At 40.3% G+C, this 27,763-nt stretch overlaps 1 protein-coding gene across 8 annotated transcripts in view; it reads left to right on the top strand.

Moving 5' to 3' along the window:
• The window catches only part of LOC110083686 (pulmonary surfactant-associated protein D), a 39,064-nt gene extending 12,154 nt beyond the window's left edge, over positions 1 to 26,910 (top strand). For 2 of the 8 annotated variants that reach the window (XM_078391024.1, XM_078391025.1), the window contains exons 3-7: positions 1,156 to 1,239; positions 17,397 to 17,603; positions 20,148 to 20,255; positions 21,623 to 21,706; positions 24,522 to 26,910. In XM_078391024.1, coding sequence (XP_078247150.1) covers positions 17,417 to 17,603; positions 20,148 to 20,255; positions 21,623 to 21,706; positions 24,522 to 24,895 — 753 coding nt within the window. In that variant the 5' untranslated portion in view covers positions 1,156 to 1,239; positions 17,397 to 17,416 and the 3' untranslated portion in view covers positions 24,896 to 26,910. Of the gene's footprint in view, positions 1 to 1,155; positions 1,240 to 8,070; positions 10,038 to 14,881; positions 15,041 to 15,139; positions 15,429 to 15,921; positions 16,049 to 16,286; positions 16,316 to 17,396; positions 17,604 to 20,147; positions 20,256 to 21,622; positions 21,707 to 24,521 lie in introns of those variants that run through there. The other 6 variants (XM_020802311.3, XM_020802309.3, XM_020802310.3 and 3 more) reach the window with 6 other exon arrangements.
• Positions 26,911 to 27,763: the final 853 nt, after the last annotated feature.

The raw sequence follows: 27,763 nt of genomic DNA, 5'->3' as shown, positions 1-27,763 counted from the left end.
CTCGAGCCACAGGTTGCTGGTAGCCCTTTCTCAAGATTTTCATCAATGGGCACTAAATGTGACTTGGGGAATTGAAAATCCAAAGGTATACTCAGTTGTTTGGATTCTGGCTAACTGGTACAGATTGCCTGGAATCCTGCTCCTGACGTAGTTTTCAGCCACCTGGAGAGTTCTGTGGGTTGGTCACCTGGCTGCAGAGCTGAAACTCAGAGATTCAATTCCCAACTGTGAACCCCTGGAGAAGAGCCAGATTGTATACCCTTGGTTAAGTCGTACAGTCCCAGAGTGTCACAAGAAGAAGGGTCTGGAAAACCACTTCTGAGTACTTTATATCTTGAAAACCTTGGAGTGGATTCCCATAACTTAGAATCAGCTTGGCAGCATATAATTCTTATTAAGGGGGGTTGTATAAGGCCTGGTAATTAGTTCCCAAGTGCAATTTTACAAGTGCAACACAAGCCCAGCCCTTGTAGGTAAAAGTTGTTGGAACAAGAGCAAAATTGGTGTGTTCCCTTAGCTACAGAATCACAGAATTATAGAATCATACAAAAGTGGTGTTGGAAGGGGCCTACAAGGCCATCAAGTCCAACTCCCTGCTCAATGAAGGAATACAATCAAAGCATATCTGCAAGGTGATTATCCAAGTTGTTCTTGAATGCCTCCAGTGTTGGAGCACTTACCAACTCCTGAGGTAACTGGTTCCACTGTCGCACTGCTCTAACAGTTAGGAAGCTTTTCCTGAGACTCAACCAAAATCTGGCTTCCTTTAACTTGAGCTCATTGTGTCCTGCACTCTGGCATGATGGAGAACAGATTTTGCCCCTCCTCTGTATGACAGCCTTTTAAATATTTAACAAGTGCTATCATATCACCCCTTAGTCTTATTTTCTCAAGGCTAAACATGCCCAGTTCTTTCAGCCTTTCCTCATAAGGCTTGGTTTCCATCCCACTTGTTCCAGTTTGTTAGCATCCTTTGAAGTGTGGTGTCCAGAATTGGACCCAATACTCAAGGTGGGGCCTAACCAATGCTACACAGAGGGGGAATAGCATCTCATGGGATCTCTGTAGAGATTTATGTTTGTACAGATGTTTTTGTTTTAATGTTTATGGAAGTTAATGTCATTAGGGATGTATAACAAAACTGTTTTCTCTTAGAGTTTGAACGTCTTGAAACACAAATAAGGGACTTACAAACACAGTTGGACATTTTAAAAGCTTCCGTCATCAAAACTCAACAAGGTAAGCATCATAAAATGTGGTTTTGTGGAGGAAATGGTTACACTTCAGCTCAGTTTCATGTTTACTTCTCATCAGCATAATTAGATTTTGTGACATAATAAAAAGAACATTGAGACTAAACAGATTAAATATAAATGCGAAAATTCTGAACTTGAAAAACATGAAACATTTGCATTCCTCATCACAAGGACAAGAAAGGGCATGGATTTGAAGAAATTGGTTTTAATGTTACCAGAAAACCTGCAAACATTGCTCATTATTTGGAGCAGAATACAGTGGTGCCTCGACTTATGAACATCCCAACATACGACCATTTCGAGTTATGACCAGCTCCGGGCACAAAATTATGCTTCGACGTGTGGTCAGAACTTCAAGTTACAACAAGAAAAAGGCAGGGGAAAATGGCAGGGAATTCAAATTGCTAATCATTGATAGGTGAAAAGGCTGCTTCTTTGTAGCTCATTCACCCCAGCAGTTAGTGTTTGATTGGAGGATGCTTCGGACTGCCTGGTAAGATAAGGTGCTGCTTTCTACTTTTTAAAAACTCTTCTGGATGGGTTTTGCAGTGTGGTTTTGGGATGGGTGGTGGGATTATGTTTCTATGCTGTGATGGGTCTTGCAGGGTTTGTTTGATGTTTGGGAGTTTTTCCCCCCATTTCTGATGGGTCTTGCGGGGTTTGTTTGCTTGTTGGGTTTTTTTCCCATTTCCAATGGGTCTTATGGTGTTTGTTTGCTTTTTGGGGGTTTCCCCCCCATTTCCAATGGGTCTTGCGGGGTTTGTTTGCTTTTTGGGTGGTTCCCCCCATTTCCGATGGGTCTTGCAGGGTTTGTGTTCTTTCTGCTTTGCTTTGCTTTGCATTTCTGAAGGGTCTTGCACGGTTTGTTTGCTTTCTGCTTTGTTTTGTTTATATTTCCGATGGGTCTTGCACGGTTTGTTTGCTTTCTGCTTTGCTCTTTTTGCATTTCCGAAGGGTCTTGCATGGTTTGTTTTCTTTTCTTTTTCTTTTTCCCTTTTGGCCGGAACAGATAAATCGCGTTACCGATGGGTCTTGCAATTTTTTAATGATTTTTTTCTTCAGCCGGAATAGATTAATTGCATTTCAATGCATTCCTATGGGAAATGGTGCTTCAACTTATGACCATTTCGAGCTACAACCGGAGTTCCAGAACCAATTAAGTTTGTAAGTCAAGGCACCACTGTAATAAGGTCTTGGAAGGGTTGCTTTTTTTAGATTAAAGTTCCTGGAACCCTCAGTCCTATGGCTATGCTGGCAGGAGGCTCTGGAAGCTACAGTGCAAAAATGTAGGATTTCCAAGAATAATCACTCCCATTAAACAAAAATATAAGTTTCTTCTGAACTGGCCAGACTCTTACTCAAGAAATTATTCCATTAACTCATTTCTGATGCCATTTTTTCTGTAGTGTACTGAAATGTGAAGCACATGACAGTCACATACCCAATGCAGTAAGAATTATATACTCCCAGATGAATTTACCAGCTGTCCTTTAGTATCTGACTACATGGGCATTTATCCTGCTGTGTGGTCTGCTCTGGGGACAGGGTGGTTCACTCTTTTTGCTGGCAACCAGACAATGTAATTGCCAGTGCAAATCAGCTAAAGTGTTCTTATCCACACCTTTCTGGCTCCCTAAAAGAGCTACTGTATGTTAATTGAGGGTAGGATCACTCTGTTTTGGTTGCATTCCAGTGTGTGTGGTTGCAGGGATCAAACCAAAGCAGCTGACTAGTTCTCTCTTTGGAGAAGTCTCTTAACCCTCTTAACAACATTACCTCTTAACAATTTTGAAAAATGGAAAACTTCTGTTCAGCTCTAATTTGAAGGGGAGGGGAGAGACCATTTTGCACTTCTTTTAATTGCTACTAACAAATCAGCAATGCTTTCAAGGGTTTTTTTGAATATGCCATGCCAGTTAGCAAATATTAAAAAAGAAATGGAAAGTTTTAACTCTCTTCCTCTCCAAAGGAGACTTGAGTGGATGTTTTCCCTTTCTTAAAATCATTAAGAAGCAATATTGCTAAGAGGCAAAATCATTATGATAATTAAGAAGCATCTCTAAAGAGCCAGCCAGCCACTTAGCGATCTTGAGAAATCTTTCATTTTAAAGGGAAGGACGATATTGATCATACTAAACAGGGTCCCTTGCAGTGCGGTGTGGTTTCCTGACCTGAAATCAAATGATTCTTGCATGTCGATATAAGAAACCCACCACAGATCTCCATGCAACCTGATCCAACCTTAAGTAACTCTATTTAGCCCCATCCAATACATTCCACATCCACAGTTTGTCCATATAGCCAAACCTTTACGAAGAGAACATGTCTCCTGTTGTGGAAAGCTTCATGGCCACAACAGAAAAGAAGAGAAGAACTTTGTTGTTAATCCCAGACAATAATAGGACAGCAACAGAAAACTATTACCTCCAGTCAAATAAAACTAGGACCTGTAACACTGAGTGATTGAACCATAGCACAGTATTGTAAATATTTATGCATACTTTCACAAATTGTCTCATCCTTTACAAAAAATACGCAAAGGTGTCTCAACAGAAGACATTCCTCTGAAGAAATTATCAATTGCAGTGAGATTTTTCATTCCTAAACAAGGACATATAGAATAGGCTTTTTTTCAGCATCAACATGAGTAGAACTATTTTTAAAATATAAGATTTTGTGTAAACAAATGTTGTGCATAGTGTGAAATACAAGCTGTTTACACAACTATCACCTTTGCATTTTTTCTGAAAAAAGTGCAAAAATGCTTTAAAAAGAAGCACCCAGAAACTTTCAAATCTCACCTAAGGGAAGAAAAATATTTTTAAAAATATTTTATTATTTTTATAGCATACATACCTACAGCAAACAACAACAGAAATACCTACAAAACAATAACACATAAAACTAACAAAACATACAAGACTAACAAGACAAACATATAGATGGGGAGGTATTTCTCATACCAGCTTATCTATTATAGAAGTTCTGACTACAGAAATAATATATCCGTGTGCATCTGCACATGTTATATTCCACATCACTATTTTATATACCTAATTAAGTATCTAAACATCCTAAATTTGTAATAAATGATTTAAATTCTTTCATCTGCATTTCCATCCATCTGTCTCTTGTCATACACATTCCTCATTTCCTCTTTAAAATTTCTTATCCACCATAATGTCCACACAGGCCTGTTCATTCCTTAATGATCTCCATTCTTATATACCATAAACTATGTATCTAATCTTTTCAGCATAATCCTTCTTATAGTTCATACATATTTGATATTTCCATATACATGCCTTAAAACAAAACATCCAATATTATTATTTATCATAATTTCTAAAATTTATAAATCACATACCCATGTCTAACCTTAGGTTTCATGTCTGGCCAAATGTGCTTATAGTATATTAGTCATATTGCTTTATATGTTAATTATATCTATCTTAAACTAATTGACTTCTATTATTCATTCAGCAAGTACCTTCCCCCTCTGATTTTTATTTATCAGCTCCTGTGTCATCAAACTGGGATTGGCCTCTTAATCTTATTAACATTGTCACTATTATGATCATGCATATTTAATATCTCAGTATACATGCCTCACGATCAAAGTATTTTCCAGTTTTAAAATGCCATCTGTAATATTTCTTTAAAACATTTTCTATGTGATTAACTAATTTGATCCCAATGTAGTCAATGTTTGAATTTTGGAGCAACATAGTATACAATCTCTGATCATAAATTCCTTCTCCTTTTCTATAATTTGGGCAAAAATAAAGCAGGAGGAAAGAGAAAGTGAAAAATATTGCAGCAATTTAAAGATGAACAGATTAATTTCAGAGTGAGCTTTCATAATTCACATGTACTTCTTCACAAGGAGTCCCAACAAATATTCCCTATATTTGTCTCCTTGTGGAGGGTGAGAGTTAGATAAAGTGACAATGGTTTGTAATGTGAGAACTGGATTATCATGCTGTTAATTAGCAGATCTACTTAACCCCATAATAGTCCCTTCCTGTGTTGACAAAAATCTGTCTCTTTGTATCTTATCTGCGCCCAATGGAGTGGAGTTGGCAGAACCCATGTGAAACTAAGAAAATGGGAGTGCAGTTTGCAGCAACACAAGCCTTTGTGAGTGTAGTGAAGAGTAAGCAACTTCTCCACCTATGTCAGTGTACTCTATGTCCTTAAATATGTACCATGGAAGACCTGAACTATCTGATAAATGTATTAATTGTATGGCAGCCTTTCCGACACCAACAAAGAAGAAGAAAAGATTTTCTCCATTATCCATGTCCTCAAGTGACCATGATTCTCAATGTCATGGGAATAAATAAAGGGGACCTGTATTGGCATTCCTTGTGTCTGAAGAAGTGCACTGTAATCCACAAAAGCCCATTTTGAAACAAATCTTTTCGTCTACAACTGCTGCAATATTTTGCCTCTCCCACTTTCTTTGTGCTAGTATTCTGAGATGGACTAGCACAACTACTTCTCTGGAAACTGCGAGAATGTAATAAGTGAAGATTTACATTCCTGTCTTAATCAAAGGAGGCATACCCAGAACAATGACTTGTACTGACATAGCAGTAGACAGAGAGTCTTCTATCTAGCTGGGCTGCTTAAGTAAATCATTTATTTATCCCAATCCGCTGATGGCTATACTGTAACACCCATCTATACTTACCCAATTGTTCTCCATGGAATGCCCATCCCAAACATTATTGGGTTGTTACTAGGCCACTGCCGGTAAAGGTAAAGGTAAAGGTTCCCATTGACATTTAGTCCAGTCGTGTCTGATTCTAGGGTGCAGTGCTCATCCCTGTTTCCAAGCCATACAGCCAGCGTTTGTCCATAGACAGTTTCCATGGTCACGTGGCCAGCGCGACTAGACACAGAACACCGTTAACTTCCCATCGAGGTGGTACCTATTTATCTACTCGCATTTACATGCTTTCGAACTGCTAGGGCAACTGCCAAGGTTCCATTAAATAAATGTTTCATAAATGGCCATTTGAATGCATTGATGATCAGTCAGATGGCTTCTTCACTATAGGACAAAATGCAATTTGGAGCAATCCTCAATTTACCAAGTGTTACAAGGAATGGAATCAGACTTAGGGATGGATTTTCACATGCATGCACATAATTTTCCTGTACTTGATGACTGGTAAAGTAATGTGTGTATTCCCTCCACTGAAATGTTATCCTTGAGATGATGCTTCTCGGGATACACCTTCTGACTATAATGTTATATGTCGCTTTCACACTGTCATACCCATCTCAGATTAAAATCTAATCTCAGCTGGGGAAATGTTGTTCCTGCAAAGGCATACTGAGATAAAAGGTGGGCCAGTAATTGTGTTCTGGAGCAAGATAACACAGTTCGATGAGTCAGAGAGAAATGATGTGGTCTAAGACAGTCCATGACCAGGTTCGAAATAAAAGGGAGAAAGCAAAGGTGACTGAGTGGTCATCCAGAAGGTCGAGTTGCTTAATTTGGGAGGGGCATAAATGTTCAGGATTTATAGGACAAAATGTGTTTCAATTGGCCTGTTAGGTCAGCTGAGAATATTCAGAGTGAAGCTGGTACTGAAGGCTAAAGAGCAACTGTGACCCACAGAGTCTAATCTGTCCAGTTAGCTGAAGGACTAAAAAGCTGGTCTCTTTGGGAAGGTGCCAGAGACTTTCCTGTGAAGCAGTTTGTGAACTAAAGGAACAGCACCCCACCTGAAAATAAGGAGGTCTGTTCCACTCACGAACCAGCTATGATTCTGATTATCCACACACCAACACTTACACATGTGTGTAAGTTATTACAGACTGCTTTGCATACAAAACACTCTTTTCATTTGAATACATGGCAGGAGTAGAAGTGTCCTGCTAACATTGCCATAACTGTAAGAAATTACAAAACAAAGATCAAAACAAGTGCTCGTAAAATTAATGATTGACTTATGTCTGCTTGCTTGAAATGTAACTGTGTTTGAGTCCAGCTGTAACTCTTTCAGCCCTAGTTGAGACTTCAGTCCTTAAGAAAACTTCTGGTTTATGAATTTGGGATATTGTGCTTCTGCATTCAGATTCAAAATGGCCCAATATTGCTGCACAATATTGTCCCTGCATTGCCAACAGTAACAAGGATACAGTACCAGACTTTAAATCGCAAAGGGCAGCCTGGATGTTGTCAACACTCATGGCATCTGTCAAGATGGCTCTTGGGCTCACTATCATTCCCAAAGGGAAACCAAGCAAGGGAAAATCCCAGAAGCTGACTTCTTTTTCCCCTCAATTAACCACTTTCCATCCAAACACAAAGTAATTGTCAGGACTGCTTTTTCACATGTGTGAATTATGGAGCCAACCATTTTCTTTTAGGATAACCAAGATTGGTCTTTTCGATTTATATGAGCTACAGTATTTTAAATCTGGCAACATTTAGGCTCACCTTATTTTTTTTCCAATCTGGGGGCTAAAACAGTTTAAATTTTAACTTTTTAAAAAGCAGACACCCCCCCCCCAACAAAACCCTCGCCAAATCTGGCACACAGAAGGAATACACTGTTGGCTACATCTGTGCCATACAGTATTTGGTGCGGATCCAAAGCTGCCTCCATTTTTAGAATTGCCTTGTAGAACGTTGGTTTCCTCTGCTGCACAAGAACATAGCTGCATTACTGAGTATCTATAATCTTTCTGCTTTCACTGAGATTTGCAGTGCCTCCCTTCCCATCAATGTGCATGAGATTGGAAGGCCAAAAGTAAGCCTAAGATCTGAATGCCCTGCAATTCTGTCTCCTCCCAGTTCTCCTTACCCCTCATGGTGTGATTGTCGGGAAAAAGATATTCAAAACAGATGGCACCAGGGGTGACTACGATGCTGGACGTGCCAGCTGCTCGCACATGGGCAGCACGCTTGCTGTGCCAAGGGATGCTGCCGAGAACAGTGCCATCCAACAAATAGTGACATGGCATAATGCAAAAGCTCTTCTTGGAATCACCGACATGGCAGAAGAAGACAAGTTTGTGGATCAGAATGGCAGCGTCATAGAGTACTCAAACTGGGCGCAAGGAGAACCAAATAGTAAAGGCAATGAAGACTGTGTAGAAATGCATCCAGATGGCAAATGGCATGACAGAGATTGCGCACTTGATTGGTTAATCATTTGTGAATTCTAAACTCGTTTCATTTCTGCAAAAACAGGCAGTGCACAGGGGGAAAGTACAGTTTATTCTAATCATATCAAATTTCATTTTGAACATGGAGTCAATCAAATGATTGTAAACATGTTGGTTTCCCATATCTCACTCTATATAACAAATTCTCTGTGCATGTAGAAGTGTGAAATGCTCAGCTATAAACTAATTGCTTTCTCAATAGAATATGTCACTTTTACTTTGATATTTTTATATAAATCTAATGAACAGTTATGACTTTTAGTGCATTTCTCTGAAAGAGCAGCAGCAGCAGCAGCAGCAGCAGCAGCAGCAGCAGTAGTAGTAGTAGTAGTAGTAGTAGTAGATGATGATGATGATGATGATGATGATGATGATGATGATGATGATGATGATGATGATGAGGGGGGGGGGGACCCATACTCTGAGTCCCTGTCTGGACTTTGTGGTGGATTGGATGAAAATTAACAAATAGAGGCTTAATCTAGATAAAACAAACCCTACTGGTCAGAAGAAATGCCTTAATCTTGCTAAATCTAAAGGATTATGCTTGCAGTATGGGGTTACTCCTGGATCCAAAAGCTGTGGCTGCTGGTGACTGGGATTTCATGGAGGTAAATCCACTCCTAGTTTTAGTTTGAACTTTAAAGGAGCAAATCAAGACACTGAACCTATTTGGAGGACAGGATCAAACACCTTGAATAGCTCCTGTAAAATCTGGACAAAAGCCTCAAGCAGGTTCAGTGCCCCCATAAAATCAATCACCAGCTTCCATTGCCCAGCTATGCTAGTGGAGGACCATATGCCAGCTGCAGTCAGGCTCTGCCCAGCTTTGGTTGGTGTGCCGGCTACACCTGTTCCCCAGAAAGATGGGTTTAGTCTCAGTGATTTATGCCCGCATTATTTTCTGGTTATCTAGACTCTAGCTCTGCATGGATCTGCCCTGAAAAGTGTTCAGAAGCTACAGCTAATACAATACACGGTGCCTAGACTAGTGTCTGGTGTGTGTGCTAGAGACCATATGCTGCATATCATGAAACAATCACACTGGCTTCCAGTTTGCTTCTGAACACAATTCATGGTGCTGGTTTTTATCTTCAAAGACCTAAAAGGCTGTGGACCAGGGTATCTATCTGTATCTGAAAAACTGCCTCTTTCTGTATGTGCCTCCACGGAATTTCAGATCTTTCAATGTAGGCCCTGTCTCATGTCTCACAACCTTGTCAAGGTACACAGGTGAGTACCTGAGACAGGACCTCTTTGGTAGCTGCACCTTGGTTGCGGAACTCCTTTCCAAAGGAAGTCAGGCTGCTGGACCCACTCTTTATGAGCTTCTGGAGGCTACAAAATATTTTTGATTCATGTGCTGTTTGGCTTCTAAAAGTGGATTTAAATGTTCTAACATTGGCTTTAAGTGTTGCTGACCTGCTATAAAATAATGTTGACTTTCACAATTAGTTGTTTGTTATCTGGCTTTTAAGGAACGTTTCTATATTTCTTTGATTGTAAATTGCTTTGGAGGCATTCATGGGCTGATGAAAATAATTTTGACAAATAAATATAATGAATAAATATTTCAAAATAAATGAATAACAAGGTCAATCTAATTCTTATTTTAAATATTCCACTGGCCTCAGTTATAAAATGGTAAAGTATGTTATTGTTTCAGAATTTAAAACCTCTAGTAAAATTCACTTTTTGCTACACAATCTAAGTACAGAGATCCACAAAGGAGAATAGCTTCAAATTCCCTGGTGCAGAAAACTCCATCAGTGCTGCACAGCAGCAACCAGGATCAATGCCTGTTTGCTTCCTGGTTTCGGATGAATCCCTGCCCCCCCCCCCACATGCAGACGGGTGAGGTTCCCATGCAGTAGAAATGACAATTAGAGGGAACATTGCTCAGAGTCCACCTCCTTCTCATCAACTAACACTTAAAGTTTCAATGATTCACTCTGAGACACTTGTAAAAATGCGGTACTTCTTTACTTACAGTTATTTGAAATCACCTACTTGTATATACTGCTTTCTTTACTGCACACACATTCTAGCAACCAATTTAACAGATCAACAGCAACAAACCACTGCCACCAAACAATGAGAGATAGGGATAGAACACTCAGCAGAGAGGTGGGACTCTCTGAATTTCAAAAACTGGAAGGAATGTTTAGTTTGTGTTGGGTAGATAAACAATCATCCCAGCTCAGAAAATCCCTCCCAGTCACTCAAACTAAAGACATCATGCAATGCTGTAAATAAACTCCAACAGTTATAGCTGTTATTCTTGTTTTCTGGGGTTTGGATTTTTGTAAACTACCTTCTGAGAGGAACATGTTCTGAAAAATACATTAAAAATCTTTTAAATAAATAACCCTCAAGTAATTGAGCAGGGAAGAGGAGATCTCTTCTGAAGATAAGCAGAGCAGCAACCAAGCCAAGCTGACAGTGCTGAACTTAGCAGACGTATAATATGATCTAGTGTTTGTGAGGCCCCCAGCCAAGAGGCATATGTAGGAGTGCCGTCGCTCCTGTCGCGGGTTCAGTCTAGCCAGACCTCCCCTCCTCCTTCCCCGTCTAGACGAGAAGACAAACAGGTAGATACCGTGGAGTTGGAAGCGGTACCTGAAGGAAAGGGGTGTAACGACAAAGGGGTAGATACCAGTGACCTGGTGGAGGCGCTGAAAGAGTTAACCGGGGCACAGAAGCCCGGGAAGAGTTTGGCGGGAAAGGGGAGGGAGGAGATATAAGAGGAGCAAGGGATATAAGAGGAAAGTGGGAAGAGATCCCGGGCGGTTGGGAATGGTTATGGGTAAAAGACCCATGGACAGGGAAGTGGGAGCAAGTAAAAGTCCCACATGAAGAAGCTGAATGCAGGAGACGTCAAGGCCAATGACCACGACCCTCCTACTGGGGCGAAACGGAGGCGAAAGAGTGGCGAAGACGACTGAGGGAGGAGAGAGAAGTCGTGGTGAGGGAATTGGAAAAGAAAAGAGCATGGCATCTTGCCGAACTACAGAAGATGGGGGTCTACCCGGACCTTGGCTGGCCAGTCCGGGAGGGGACTCCCCCATCTGGTGTTGGAGTGGTGAAGAAGAGACCCTCCCACTATTAGAGTTTGCGGATGAAGAAGTGGAGGCTCCGGATCCAGAGAAGGTATTATCTGGACCCTGGACTTTTGACAATACTAATCCTTTTGTTAACAACGTTTGGACTCTGTTAAAGCCACAGCCTCAAGAGAATATTGAGGCTGTTCCGTTAGATGTTCCTGTTGAGGTTCCAGTTACAATAAATGAAGAGAAGTTTGAGCCTTTGAACGTACCCAGTTCTTTATTTCCCCCGACTGCCCCTACACACATCGAACCCTCACAGTGTTACAGCAAATTAGATTTAAGTTATATGGCACTATGTAAATGTGGAGTGTGTGGCAGTTCCAAACACATGCATTGTGTGCAAGTAAGGGCTTTGGAAGACAATGGTATTGTCGAAGCACCTCTGCAACAATGCTGCTGCCCTGTGTATTATATGAGAATTTCTTTTTCATTCACCAGCCACATTAAATTCTTATTCATTTTCAGCCCCTATCTCTACAACAGGATCTAACAAAGGCTAGTCTAGGCCAGATTTTGTAAGACACGCAGGGAATCAGACCAGTCACTCTAGCAGTAGAAGATCAGCACCTTATTCTCTAAACTTGCCAATACAACTTGGGATAGCTGTGTCCTGCCACCTGCTTTCCTCCAGGATAAAATATCAGCAAAATATATTGAGACAGCCTTGGAAGGAATCATATAAACAATGAGTTGGGTGGAATAAAGAGAATGATTTATCTGCCTCTTACAAGTACCGAACTCTCTCTTGAAGTGGATTTGCAGTAGGCTTTATGGCAACTACAGTGGACCCTTGACTTACAGACGGCTTGACTTACAGACTTTTTGAGTTACAGACTTCTCTGGCCGCAAAATTTAGGTTTGACTTGCAGACTGAGATTTGACTTACAGACCAGAAAAAAACCAAAATGGAACAAAAACGGCCTGTTACAGGATTAATCGGTTTTCAGTGCACTGTAGGTTAATGGAGACCTGACTTACAGACTTTTTGACTTGAGAACCGCCTTCCAATACGGATTAAGTTCTCAAGTCAAGACCCCACTGTACTGGAAGCCTCAGGTCCTGTATCCAAATCTGACTTTCTGGAGTTCCCAAGAAGCTACACATCCTTTGCTGTGACATGCTCCTGTGGTGATCTTGCTTTGGTATAGATGTGTAGTGTGTGTGTGTGTGTGTGTGTGTGTGTGTGTGTGTGTGTGTGTGTGTGTGTGTGTGTGTGTGTGTGTGTGTGTGTGTGTGTTATTTGTCACTGATAAGTGGGCTTCAACATATTCACAGAATTTGAATTCAGCCCTTTGGATGATAATAGTTCCTCACTTTTGTATCTGGCCAGTAGAAAGCAAGTGTTTCCTTTTGTAGGGTACACTTTGCTTGGGCAAGTCACGCTACATGTGATGAGCGCTACTAGAACAGATGGCTGTTTTAAAGGGTCAGATACTCAAACTCTTGGGAATAGCCTAGCCATGTCTGCCAGCCATGACAGTGCAGAACAAGATCTCTCTGTACTCAGAGGTGGTACGCCTCTACGTGCCTCAGAATGGAAACAAGTAGTATGATACTTTCCACCAGGTTCTTCCCAGGAGCCTTCTGGGAACACCTGGCAAACTGTACATGTGCACGGAGCATTGAACCGGATGGCCTTTGTTTTAATACCCCAAAGACAGAAAAAAAATTCAAAATGACCTTGATAGGATGGAGCACTGGACCAAAAGCAAGAGAACAGAGATAAGTGCAAAGTACAGTGGTGCCTCGACTTACGAAATTAATTGGTTCCGGAACTCCAGACGTAACTCGAAATGGTCATAGGTCGAAGCGCCATTTCCCATAGGAATGGGAATTAATCCATTCCAGCTGAAGAAAAAAATCATTTTAAAAATTGCAAGACCTATTGGAAACACGCTTTTTCTGTTCCGGCCGAGGGGGAAAAGAAAAAAAAGCAAACAAACCCTGCAAGACCCATCAGAAAGGGGGGGGCAAAAAGCAAACAAACCCTTCAAGACCCATCGGAAATGGGGGGGGAACCAAAAAACAAACAAAGACCGCAAGACCCATCACAGCACAGAAACATAACTGCCCTCAGCCCAAAACCACACTGCAAACCCCACCCAGAACAGATTTTAAAAAGCAGAAAGCAGCACCTTACCATAACAGGTGGTCCGAAGCCTCCTCTGATCTCACATTCTCTAACTTCTGGGGCAAAAGAGCTACAAAGAAGCAGCCTCTTCACCACCAAGGGTTCGCAATTTGAATTCCACGCCTTTTTTCCCTGCCTTTTTCTGGTTGTAACTCAAAGCTCCAGCCACAAGTCAAAGCAAAATTTTGTGGGCAGAGCTGGTTGTAACTTCAAATGGTTGTATGTTGGGACATTCGCAAGTCAAGGCACCACTGTACTGTACCTTGTAAAAAGAAACCATTTGCAGTTACAAGACGGGGGATACTTGGCTCAGCAAAACCACAAGCGAGAAGGATCTTGGAATTGTCGTAGATCACAAGCTAAATAGGAGCCAAAAGTGCAATGTAGCTACAAAAAAGGTTGATGTGATTATAGGCTGCATTAATAGAAGTATAGTTTCCAAATCCAGTAAGGTGATGGTCCCCCTCTATTCAGCACTAGTTAGGCCTTGCCTTGAGTATTGTGTCCAGTTCTGGACACCACACTTCAAGAAGGTTGCTAACAAACTGGAACAAGTTCAGAGGAGGGCAACAAGGATGATCAGGGGGCTGAAAACCAAGCCTTATGAGGAAAGGCTGAAAGAACTGCGCATGTTTAGCCTTCAGAAAAGAAGACTGAGGGGTGATATGATAGCACTTTTCAAATATTTGAAAGGCTGTCATACAGAGGAGGGGCAAGATCTGTTCTCCATCATGCCAGAGTGCAGGACACAATGAGCTCAAGTTAAAGGAAGCCAGATTTTGGTTGAGTCTCAGGAAAAGCTTCCTAACTGTTAGAGCAGTGCGACAGTGGAACCAGTTACCTCAGGAGTTGGTGAGTGCTCCAACACTGGAGGCATTCAAGAACAACTTGGATAATCACCTGGCAGATATGCTTTGATCGTATTCCTGCATTGAGCAGGGGGTTGGACTTGATGGCTAGGTAGACCCCTTCAAACTTCACTTTTCTATGATTCTATGATTCTGTAATGTTCACAGGCCGAAAAGGAGTGTACATAATCTGGTAAGATCCTCCATTGATTCACTGCCTAACATTTAGGGCCTTATAGTATAGGAAACAAAGCTTTTCCTGAAACAAGACAGTGAGGATTCTTTTTTCCTCTAGTATTCTATTGCACCATAATGTGACGTCCCACTTGGAATTAGGTATAGAAAGGAAGTGATGCTGAAGGCCGTATCACATGTCAGGAAAGTAAATAGCAAGGACTAAGCCGCAAACAGCCAGCCACAGTAAATGTTTTGCCATGTATTTGGTTAAAGTGTGTGACACACAATATAATCACAGATTTCTTTCATCAAATCAAAGAAAAGTGGGTGCCGGTAAGTAATAATCTAGGGTCATGAGTTTGACAAAATATTTACAAAATATAGAACCAATATGTTTGTTTTAGATAAGTTACGGGAAGCGGGGGGGGAGTACTTCTTATTCTATTTATTAACAGAAGAGTTAACACTTATAACTTAACAGATATAATAATGTGACTGCCATTTGTTATTTTCCAGGGATTGTGTAGAGCCCCTGTTTTTCTTTCACTCATTATTTCCTTCTAATGTGCATATAGCAAGTTAGAAAGAAACAATCTCCTAAACTCATCTTGTGTGCTATGTAAAAATGATTCAGACAAAGAGGAACAAGTTCAGCAGAAGGCAACAAGGATTAGCAGAGGACTGGAAATCAAGCCCTACAAGGAAAGGATAGAAGAACTGGGTATGTTTAGCCCAGGGGTGGGGGGGCAGAAGAGTGAAGATAGACTTTTCAAATCCTTGAAAGATTGTCATATAGAGGAGGGGCAGGATACATCCCTGACCATCCCAGAGGGCAGAACATATAATAATAGACTACAGGAAGCCAGATTTAGGCTGAATATCAGGAAAAACTTCCTGACTGTTACAGCACTACAGCAATGGAACCAAGTACCTCGGGGGGGGGGGTGAGTGCTCCAGCACTGGAGGCATTCAAGAGAAAATTATACAACCACCTGTCAAATATACAGTACTTTGATTTGGATTCCTGCACTGAGCAAAGTGTTGGACCTGGTGGCCTTATAGGCCCCTTCCTACTCCTATAATCAACTGAGAAACTGAAGAGTTGAGGAAATGCAACCAGCCGTTAAATATTTAACTGAAGTTAGAAATGAGACTTCAGAGGATTCTCATGCTTAAACTCTGAAGACCAATCACCAAATACAACAAGCTGGTTTGCTTAATCCTGGAAGTGAGAGAAGTTCACTCTTTGACACTTTGATGCTCATATTCATTAAGCATCTCCCTCTTCTGGTCACAGACTATCTCTGATGTTTCCTTCTGGCCTAAGACTATTCTGTAATGGTGAGAGGTTTTCTTAGGTCTAGTGTTTGATACTGGAAGTAGGTGGGGGGGGGGAGAGAATGGGATTATGCAAGAAAGACCAAAGCAAGGGGGAAAGTAACATATTGTAGGGCAGAAGAGAACATGAACAAAATCCTAGGGTATAACTTCTGAAAATCAAACGAAAATGTTTTCTGAAAAATTACTTAAGACTTCTCAAATGAACTCACTTCTTTATTTGGTTGCATTTTTGGACTAGATGAAGGGGTTTCAAGTAAAATTAAGAAGGTAATGTTGAACTTAATTGTACGTATTTTATTTAATACCTTTGAATTTCATTATTATTGTCACCCATGATCCTCTCACACAGCTCTGCCAGTGCAATGGGAAGGATGTGATCGTTAATGGTAGATTGTCACTGATTAGTATTTCAGTTTTCAGTTTTGGGATTTATGCCACTGTGTCTTATTGTGTGCAAGTCCCATGCATCCTAGAATTGAAAAATTAAATAAAAATCTTTTTAATTGGTGGCAATCTGTTGCTGTCGGCAGCATCATCCCTGTTGCATAGGTGGAGCTATGGAACAAGATACTAGCCAATAGAACACTATGTTGGAGTGAATGTTCTTACATTTCAGAACTGAGTGATGAGAAGCATGGGTAGTCTAAGTCTACATATTTCATCCCAAATAAATGTAATAATGCATTCTGATATAGAAGACCTCAGAAGGAGATATATAGTATAGCTATAGACTATACTAATAACTATGAGAATAGTCAGAGCACTGCTATAGAGATACAGTACATGGGTCATACAGTCACTTCCATCCAGTAATAAAATACATGCTTACAAGATTATATTTCAAATATAAGTCTCTAGGGCAGGGTCTTCAAACATCAAGCATCTAACTCTAAGCTTTAGGAGCTTGCTTTATATATAGGAACATGAAGAATATATTTCAAAGAAAATGATTATTCTTGTCTGGACTTTCTTCTTTTATGGGAAATTCAAAGAACTCTCCAAAAAAGAAAGACAACAAATGTTACTCAGAAGGCCTACCACAACTTATTGTTAGTGGAAAAGAATCTAAAACCCAGTCTCCTACCCAACCTGGGAAACCTTGTCTTCAAGATAGTGGATTGTTCGGGACCTTACCTGAAACAAAGAATTCAAAACATCACTTTACACTGCTGCAGCTGACAGTGATGTTATATAAATAATAGCATCAATACATAAATCTGGCCATTAACTACATTATTATATTTACTGAACATCCTTATGAGTGTCTTAGGAACATCTTAGGCTGCCACAGGACATGGTTTGAAAACTTTGGAAAGTTGGGTCTATTACTATCCTTGTTCTTTTCTAGGCAAGAAAGACCACTGAACAATGGATCTGCAAGCTTTCGCCATCATTGTGCTGAGTTTGGTGGTCCTTGTGCGGGCAGCCGACCCTGACCAATGCATATGTGAAGATAAAATGAATACATGTGTTGTCCGAGATGGATCCCCTGGAGTTAATGGATTACCAGGCAGAGATGGATTCCCAGGGCCTAAGGGGGAAAAGGGAGAACAAGGTACCGTCATTCCAAAATAATAGGATGGTGCTTATTGTGATTAGGAGAGGTGCAATATATAAATTTTCCTCTCTTTTTTTCAAAACTGTGAACTCATATTTCTTTTTGCAAAGGAGACACAGTTGAAACAGGGCTGTTAGAAAAGCCACACCGTATTTGCCTTTATTCACATAATAGCACATAATGTAGATAAATATTACCTAATTTTTTCTAGGAAGTAAATCCCATTAAGTGCTTTGAATCTCCCCGTCACTATTTTCCTGTGCATAGAAGGACAATCATACTGCATGATTCTAAAGCATATGGCCTTTATATTTAAGATGTCAGTTGGAGTCATTTACATAAGAGTAAACCTGCCTGAAAGCAGGGTGACCAAGTAAATTTGAATAGAATAGTGATACCAGTTTATTTAAAAAGAAGCTCTGAGCTCAAGAATTATCAGGAACTGAACTGAACTGATCAACTGAAATGATATATATATAAAACAAATCCACAACGATCAAACAAAGGTTTCATAACTATAATTTGGTTGCAGTCTGAGCACATCATGGGGTGATGGGCAAGACTGGATGCCTTATAACAAATATATAAATTTGATGATAACGCAACTGAAGTCAAGAGCAGAAGTCTTCCAAATCAGCTCTTGAAGATTTTGATTTTAATACTAAGAAGGAAACAAATTATATAAAAAGCCACTGTTTCAAAAATGGTCTGCAATTGTATTAAGATACAATATTGTTTTGCCCATTACTAGGATTACCCACACTTTTTCATACTGTCTGTAGATTTCAGGAAGTTCAGTATTCTCTCCAGCTGGCTGGATAGCATTCTGAGGTGGAGCCCCTGGGTCAGGAGTCTAATTCCTTGCTCTGTCTTATAGGAGACAAGGTGGCCTGTATAGCCTTGGGCAAACTACATGATCCCAGAGTACCATCAGAAGAAAGGAATGATAAACAACCGCTGAGTACTTTAATATTCAGAAGATCCTGAGAAGGGTCACCAGAATAAACTGGATGGCACACAATTATTAGTTGAAATATTCCTCCCACCAGGTATCATTATTTGGTACTTAGTGGCACTTCAAGGAATTGAATCAATATCTGATCCAAAGGAAGGAAAACTGACATGATGATTTATAGGGAAAGAATATGTCCTCAGCTTCTAATTGACACATTTATTTTTGGTATGGATGAGAACTAAGAGGTATTGTCAAAAACCTTCTGGAAGTGTTGAGATTTGTGGAGAGATCTGAAGAGAGGAGGAAAGAGAGCCATAATTGTATGCCAGTGCTCAAGGCACTCCAAACATACATGAAAGCAAGGCAGATGGTAGCAAGACAATGTTCAGCAATACAAAGGTTTGGGGGCAAGAATACAAGAACACAAAGGCTATAATCCTATTACGTAAGTCTACTGGTGTAGATCAAATGGCATTAACTGCTGTGTCAAATTTCTGCTAGTGAAGAAGTTGAGGCTAGTATTTCTCATTGTGCACCAAATCACACCATTGCTGTGCAACAAGAAATATAAGACCCATCTTCATAACTAGCAGCAATTTACCACAGCAATTCATGCTATTTTAATTGTAACAGTGGATATAAGCAATAGGATTCTGGCCAATGGGTTTTGAACAGGGTGGATAATCTGCAGCCACTGCATTGTACCCTTAAAACAAAGTGCATCAAGAGGTACAGTGGTGCCTCGCATTACAACGTTAATTCATTCCAGCGAAATCGCTGTAGAACAAAAACGTCGTAATGCGAAAATTAAAAACCCATTGAAATGCATTAAAACCCGTTTAATGCATTCCAATGGGCTAAAAACCCACCGTCCAGCAAAGATCCTCCATAGGGGGGGCATTTTCGGTGGCTGTCTTGTGAGGAATCCTGTTCTATACACATTTATGCATATGGGGGTGGGGTGGGCAGCAAGAGAGAGAGAAATACACCTACATACCATCATTTGTCAGTCTTCATTCGCCAGCTACTGTATCACCTGAACTGTCTCTTCATGATAGAAACATCTGATTTATGGAAAAAATGTGTCCCACTTGACCTATCTGTGCCCATATCTCAGGATCAAAATGGAGTGTGTTTAACACATTATTAGAAGAGGTGTTCCTCAAGCAATTATAGATGCCTGTTTGTCATATCACATAATTTCCCTCAGTGTCTATCTTGCAATCAATAAGCTCTGTTTGATGATTGGCCAGTGGAGGGCAGATACAGGCCAGTCCAATTGCTGACACATGTATTTCTAAGGAAGTTTGTTGTAGGAGAGACAATTTATTACCTGGAGGAAAACCACATTTCTCATCAACTTCCTGTTTGATCTCCAGAAAGGTTACTGTACAGGTTGAAATGCCCCAGAGAGTATTTAAAAAGGGAAATAATAAAGATCATAGATTTTGCCACTACAATGTACCATATGATATGTCTGTGACTATGCTGAATATAATATTCAAAAACTGTCATGATGTCAGGAAATCTTGATCTATCACCATGTTTGTCTCTTGCTTTTACCCATCCTGTTAATGGATGGTCAGGATTAAGAGGAATTCAGGGTCCCCCAGGGAAAGTCGGGCCTCCTGGCCAGAAAGGAGATCAGGGTCCCACAGGACAGACAGGATCACCTGGAAAATGTGATGATTCAGGTAAGTGTTGCAGGTTTGTTAATCTCCATCCACCCTTTAAGTCAAGGTAGAAGACTAGCATGTAAAGGAGGGAACGATTCCCTCTGCTAGACAAATCTTGCAACATGGGCCTAAAGTTGGCAATCTGAAGGGCTGAGGTGAGGACCTTCTTCACCAGCAGTCATAGAAAGCAGGACAAGGTCTGAGGCAAGGGAGGGAGAAGGGGTAGAAGTGGAAGTAGCATGGTGGAGGGGGAAGGAGTTTATGGTTTACACTAGATACCAGATTTCCTTCCAGGATAAACAGACGTTGGGAAAGCGGGGGGGGTGATGCGGAGATAATTTTAAACAGACTCAAAGTAAGGGGATGGCGAGATAAAATCTCTCAAGTCATCTCTGCATAAAGAGGGCACAGAGCAATGTGCTCTCTGGTGTCCCCATTTCAGTGCAGAGAATGTGTGTATTGAGCCACCATCTAAATTTCCCACAGTGATCCAGGGAAATCTGGGGCAGAGTAAGAAATCAAAATACAGTGGTGCCCCGCAAGACGATGTTAATCCGTTCCATTGAAATCGCTGTTTAGTGAAAACATTGTCTTGCGAAAAGCATTTCCCCATTGGAATGCATTGAAATCAGTTTAAAGCGTTCCAATGGGGAAAATAGTTGTCGTTTTGCGAAAATCGCCCATACAGAAGCCATTTTGTGAAGCGCCGATCAGCTGTAAAAATTGCTGTCTTGCGATGCATAGGTCCCGAAAACACCTGTTTTGTGAAGATCACCCATAGGGAAGCCATTTTGCGAAGCCGCCAATCAGCTGTAAAAATTGTCTTGCGAAGCATAGGTTCCGAAAACACCTGTTTTGCGAAGATTGCCCATAGGGAAGCCATTTTGCGAATCCACTGATCAGCTATAAAAATCATCGTCTTCCGAAGCATCAGTACAGGGGGAAAAAACGTCTTGTGAAGCATGGACTGAAACATCGTCCAACGAAAATCGGCCATAGGAAAGACTGTTTTGCGAAGCGATTGCAAAAAGTCATCATCATGCAGATTTGTCATTTTGTGGGGTCATCATCTAGCGGGGCACCACTGTAGTATTTAGACCTACTGTAGTTCCCTGGTGCTGCTGGGAATTGGGGAGGGTGTGTGTGTGTGTAATGAAACCCAAGGTGGCACTTGTGGCATATCTTACCACGATGTCTGGGCCTCTGTAGTGGCTCAGCAATAGTAGGCCACTAACAACAGGATTGCCCTTCTTCATATATACGAAGATTAGTTGAGACACAAGGATCTGCTTTTTCAACACATGCCTGTGAGCATGCTTCTAACGCAAGATATTGTGTCGCCTTGGCAAATATTGTAAGACTAACAAAAACACTTTCTCATTCAGAGCTCAGGGTACTTAAAACTCAGATGCAGGATTTGCACACTCAGCTGCATGCTTTGAGAGAGGAAGTCACCAAACATGTGAAAGGTAAACTGCTGCATGTCCTGCATGTAGTGAAATGGAGAAAACTGTATCATTTGCCTGTTGCTTAGTTTCAACCCATTTTGCCAGAAACCTGTTAGTGAAACCTACTACTGCTACTACAATGTAGACTTTCTTTCTCTTGAAAGATATGTTGAAAGGTAATGCTGAACAGTACAGGCTGTAACTCTGATAGTCACTAAAATGACAGCAGTTTTGAAAGGGTATTAGTATTCTGAAAGTGCTTGCCAGATAATTCTATATCATAATAAAAATGAAATTACATTTTGCAGTCATCTGAATCTGGAAGCTTAGGAGCACAGTTCTGTATATACTACGTTCATTGCATTCAAGTAGTTACACAATTACAGCTTATACTAAGAAGCTGCTTGGAAAAGCAGTGAAAGTAACTCAGAAGATAGCACAAATATATTTACCATATACTTTGATTTAGCAAAGTCTGGGAGTTTTAAAGTCTGGCTAAAAACTTACTTTTGAGATGGGTGACTGAATTTAATTATTGACATGCCTGCGCTGTCATCAAGCATTCATGCCAAGCTTCAAAATAAATCTTTGGAACTTTGAAGGTTTCCCCTCAAAATCCTTTCTGGTTGTATTGTTTAGATCAGTGGTTCCTAACCTTGGTTCCCCAGATGTTCTTTGACTACAACACCCAAAAATTCTAGCCACCACAGATTTTTGGTGAAGGCTTCTTGGAGTTTTAGTCCAAGGACCTCTGTGGAACCAAAGTTGGGAATCACTAGGGATGCAAAACTGACTATATGCTCAAAATTGCTCTGCACTTCTCCTTGCTAATTTCTGGTCTGCTTCTATTGTGACTTGGGTTTTTTGGACTATAAAATCCATAATTCTCCATTTCTGTAGGTTTGGGTCTGTCAAGTGGAATTCCCAGAATGGAATTTTTATCTAAAATGATATGTTTCATAATGTGGCTTCAGAGAAGCTGTTTTAGATAGAACATTTATATAATTTTTAGTGTACCTTTAAAACAATAACAAAAAATGTTATGTCATTTGTTAGCATTCAGCGTTTACTTGAAGTTTGTATCTCAGTGTGATTTCTGATGCAATTGCAAAACAGATGTTGCTGCAGTTAATGTTGAAAGAAGCTGATATTAAATCTCTTACTTTGACAAATATTTTTGCAGTTGAGACTTGTGTAGTTGTAGAGTGGGACATTTTATTACAACTTGCATTAATGCGACATGAACTATTCATTTTTTTTTTAACTTGTGGTTATATTTGAATGGTGTTCAGGGAAATTGAGAAATGTTGGTCAGGGGAAGTCAGGGAAATGAAAATAAAATTTCAGTGGCAATCCTGTGTAGGCTATTTTTGAGATAACAAGTACATGGACCAGCATTGTGAGGGATTTTCTGTCGAGATAGAGGTAGAGGTGTGCAATTCATCTCAGCTGGTAAAAGGCAGACTTGGTCATGGCCAAGATCTGATGCTTCGTTGTGAGGGCTGGGTCCAGCAGCACCCCAATATGAGCCCCCTTTCCCATAGCCATCATTATGTGGACCATGATGATTTTCCTTCCTTCCTTCCTTCCTTCCTTCCTTCCTTCCTTCCTTCCTTCCTTCCTTCCTTCCTTCCTTCCTTCCTTCCTTCCTTCCTTCCTTCCTTCCTTCCTTCCTTCCTTCTTTCTTTCTTTCTTTCTTTCGGTAAATAAAATAAATGGGATATCAAAACAGCAATGCATCGGCCTAGCATGGTATCAGAATTTTACTGCATCAGTTAGGTAATTTTTTTAAAGAAGACAAAATAGAGGATTTCTCCATCCTCCCGTTTAATCTCATAACCCACCTATTACATCACAGGGTTGTCACCTCTGATAACACTGAACACTACTCCATTTGATGTAAACTAAACATCCATAAGGGCTACACAACCTGGATAATTAGCACCACTGTGAATTTTACCAAGAAAAACCCAGAAGCACTGTGCCAGAAAGGAGCTGGAACAGCTTTTAAAAGGGCAGGACGGATCGATCTAAGTAGAAATGGGTGTAGACAGCATAATTGGGTTCACAGCAAGCCTCACCAAGAATGATCTACTGTATATACCTATCAGGACAGGTCCTGAATGATATCCTTACCACATTTTAAAAGTGCCATCTCAAGTGGTGAATGCAGTCCATTCATCAAAGCTCACAATTTACCTCACAAACCCATCTTGAATGTAGTGTGCTCTGCTTTTCAACTGGCCATTGGAAAGTAAATGCAGACACTTTTGGCAAGCTTTGTTGCTGAGGAGATCTCTGCATCTTTAAAGACATTTTTTTTTGTTGGAGGGAAAACAGGTTGCTTGCAGGGAATGCATGTTCTCCTTAACAGCTAGTTTAAAATTCATTTTGCCTCTTTCAGGAAGGCCCAGCTAGCCATATCCTTAAGGGAAGTACATGCAAATTTGAGGGTGAATATAAACTGAAGCCAAAGAGTCCTGGTTATTGAATTCCATATTTTTACAAAAAAAAAAAAAACCCAAAAGACACATGTACGCACATGCACACACCCTGCTTGAACCCTTGACAACATTAAAAGTACAGTTAATAAAAGTGCCAACAGATCTAGTCCAAATCAAATGGGCCATGTGTAATGTCAGCAAGGCAGGTGGGTCTTGGTGGGTCTTGGTTGGAGGATATTTGTGATTTTTCAACACGATAATAAAAATAATTGACACAATTCTGTACAGGTTTCACAAAGCCCTGTAGTTAACTGTGTGGGAGCCAGTATGTGATGAAAAATAAGTAAAATAAATTCATGGTATTTCTGTGTTTTGTTTTGTTTTAACTTTAGTCCTACGTCTTCCTAATGGCATAAGAGTTGGTGAAAAAGTATTCCACACCAGTGGCCTGAGGGGCGCATATGAGACTGCAGAAGCCAAATGTGTACAAGCTGGTGGTGTGCTCGCTTCTCCCAGGAACGCTGATGAGAATCGTGCTCTGCTAGAAATAAGGAAGTCCCATAATGTGAATATAATCCTTGGAATCAATGATATACAAACAGAAGGCACGTTTAGATATCCAGGTGGAGAAACAATTGGATTTACAAACTGGTCAAAAAATGAACCAAATGATGCAGGTGGAGAGGACTGTGTAGAGATGGTTGAAAATGGATTGTGGAATGACTTCCCCTGTAATGGAGAAAAGCTCATAGTATGTGAATATTAATTTAGAGGAAACAGTATCCATTTTAACCATGACTTTTAACTGATTAAATATTTTTTAGCTGATCAAACATCTACTTAACTGTTATATTTTTACAATTAATTTGCCTATATTCAAACACCAGTAAAATACTTTCTTGAGAAAATAAATACATTCTGAGGTAACCGGAAGCAGACACTTTTCCTTCTGCATTGCACTAAAGTCAGAATAGTATTGCTAGAGAGATTGTGTCAATTTGTAAACCCAAACAGGCCTGGCCCTACCCTTCAGTACAGTGAGGCAATTGTCATAGGTAGCAGGTGCGGGAAGGGTACCAATGACAACCTCCCAGCTGTTCTTCCTGGGACCCCTGGTAGCGTTCACCCTTTGTGAGGTGTAAGTCATGTATTATTCATGTTGTATGCTAATGTTGTTGAGAGGCGGAGCCGAGAGAGAGGTTAAAAAGCAGTGCCTGAGAGGAGGAGTTAGTCAAGAGCCAGACAGGAGAGAGAGTGAGAGTGAGTTAGTCAGAGGCAGAGGCAGAAGAGATAGAAATAGTGCTAAGCTGGTTAAGATAAATAGATAGAGAAGGTGGTAATTAATTATATGGCAAGAAGAAAGTATGTATAGAGAGACCTGTGAATGATTTACTTGTGTACAATGAACAACTGAAGAACAACTGTGATTATTATTAACGTTGCTACACTTCAATAAATAAGTTCTGTTTACATTTACCAGACAAGTATTTAGACAAACGTCTTTTATATTGTGGATAGAGCTAATCTATTGGTGACAGTGAGGGGAACAAAGACTGGAACCTTTGTGAGGGCATAAAAAGTAGGTGCTTCATAGAGGAGAATGTCACACCCTCTCCCCAGCTGTTCCCTCTTACTGGAAGACAATGCTGAATATGTCATATAGACTTTCCTGAGTAAGTTGCTAGGTCAACAGCATCCCTTTGCCTCAGATTTCAAGGGCAAAACTTGAGACGAGGAGGCAACTTTTGTCCTGTCCTTGGTCAGGCAAAGATTGGAAATAGTAGTTTTTTCTGAGGTTTTGCAACACAGCTGTCAGTGTTTGCACAACAGAAATCCAGTGAGTTACCCTCCTTTGCTCTCCCCCTTAGCCCAATTAGCCCAATACTGGCATACAAAAAGACTAGCAATGGGAGGGGACAGGAGAGAGAAAAGTTAACTACATGCAATTGTGTCCATTGTGCTCTTTAAAACAACATAGCCAGTGAGTCCTAGTTCCATCTAGGAAAGAGTGGAGATGGGAAATCTAGAGTTCATCCATAGATTTCTAAACAACACAGACATAACCAAATATCCCATGGTTTCCCATTCAAAAGAAACAACATGCTGTAGCACTAGGCTTGTACTTCTTGTCCTATCTGAGAAACTAAGGAAAGTTTGCTGGCATATACTTCCCTAGAATGGGCTCTTCAGTCAGGCTGCACTGTACACAAAAGGGTTTTTCTAGTGCTCACAGATGTGCTCTTGGCCTGAGAGAAAACAAGATCCAAAGTGGGTGCTATGGCTACTGCTGTGTAGACTTCTAGAGCACCTTCGAATGCTGGTAAGAATAACCAGAGGGAACCATATGATTGTATCTTATCTAAATGTCTAACATAGACTTCATCCTGGACATTGGTGTATCACAGGAGTGGGGAACATTTGACACTACAGATATTTTGATCTCTGACATCCTCAAACTCTGGCCTTTGGCCAAGTTGGGTGAAGTTTGTTGGAGCTGTAAGGCTAAACTATTTGGGGATGTGTCTCCTGTCATCCATCATGGTGTTTCACAGTCACTCTGGAAAGAGGCATTAGTCCAAAAAAGTCAACATTACAGAAACTGCATGGTGAAGACCCAGGAACAGAGCACAAAATATTTTGCATTACTCACCATGCTGAGGCAGTCTGGTCACTATTATCACTATTCCACAGCCATTGACTAGCTTGCCAGAAAAATAAAGGAAAATACTTACCAGTCCTCTCTAGCTACCAATGCTAATACTGAACCTTGAAAATACAAAAGTCCAAAAGATGAAATAGAACAATACTTCCGTTGTCACTTAGGACTGGTAAGAGAATGATATATACACATGCATTTTATATGTTTTTTTAACTTGTTTTAACTGATGTAAGCTGCCCCGAGTAGACGTTGTCTAGAGGGGCGGGGTAAAAATTGAATAAGTAAATAAATAAATAAATAAATAAATAAATAAATAAATAAATAAATAAATAAATAAATAAATAAATAAATAAATAAATAAATAAATAAATAAATAAATAAATAAATAAATAAATAAATTTTAAAAAACATGTCAAAATGGCTCTGAAAGTACACCTAATTGGCCTTAGAAGTGTTAGAACAGACAGAGTTCTAACTCCTGTCCTCTGAAGATGCCGGCCCCAGAGACTGGCAAAACATCAGGAAGAAAAACCTCCAGAACATAGCCAAACAGCCCGAAAAACCTACAACAACCATCAGATCCTGGTCGTTAAAGCCTTTGAGAATACAATATTCAAAGATTTTGAGAATACCTATAAAGTTTTTGCCAACTATTTCCCATTTTGAATGGAATTCCATATTCAGTGGAAATGTATGTAGAGACACAAAGGGTCAATCACAAGAAATAAAACTTTCCGTGTAAATTTATTTATGTATTTATTTATTTATTTAATTTATATGCCGCCCACACTACCCATGTCAACGTCCTTAATCTTTGTGATTTAAAATAATACAGGAAGGAGGGGTGGACTTTATCAGCTCCCTCCTGCTAATCTGGTTATGGATTTCTCTCCTGTAAACTGTCCTCCTCAACTGTCACCTGACTCCCAGACCACATTATTCCAATCATGCCAACCAATCAGCTACTCAACTGCC

The sequence above is a fragment of the Pogona vitticeps genome, chromosome 3 (assembly GCF_051106095.1).
Source record: "Pogona vitticeps strain Pit_001003342236 chromosome 3, PviZW2.1, whole genome shotgun sequence".
Lineage (NCBI taxonomy): Eukaryota > Metazoa > Chordata > Lepidosauria > Squamata > Agamidae > Pogona > Pogona vitticeps.
This window is presented reverse-complemented; position numbering and strand designations above follow the sequence as displayed.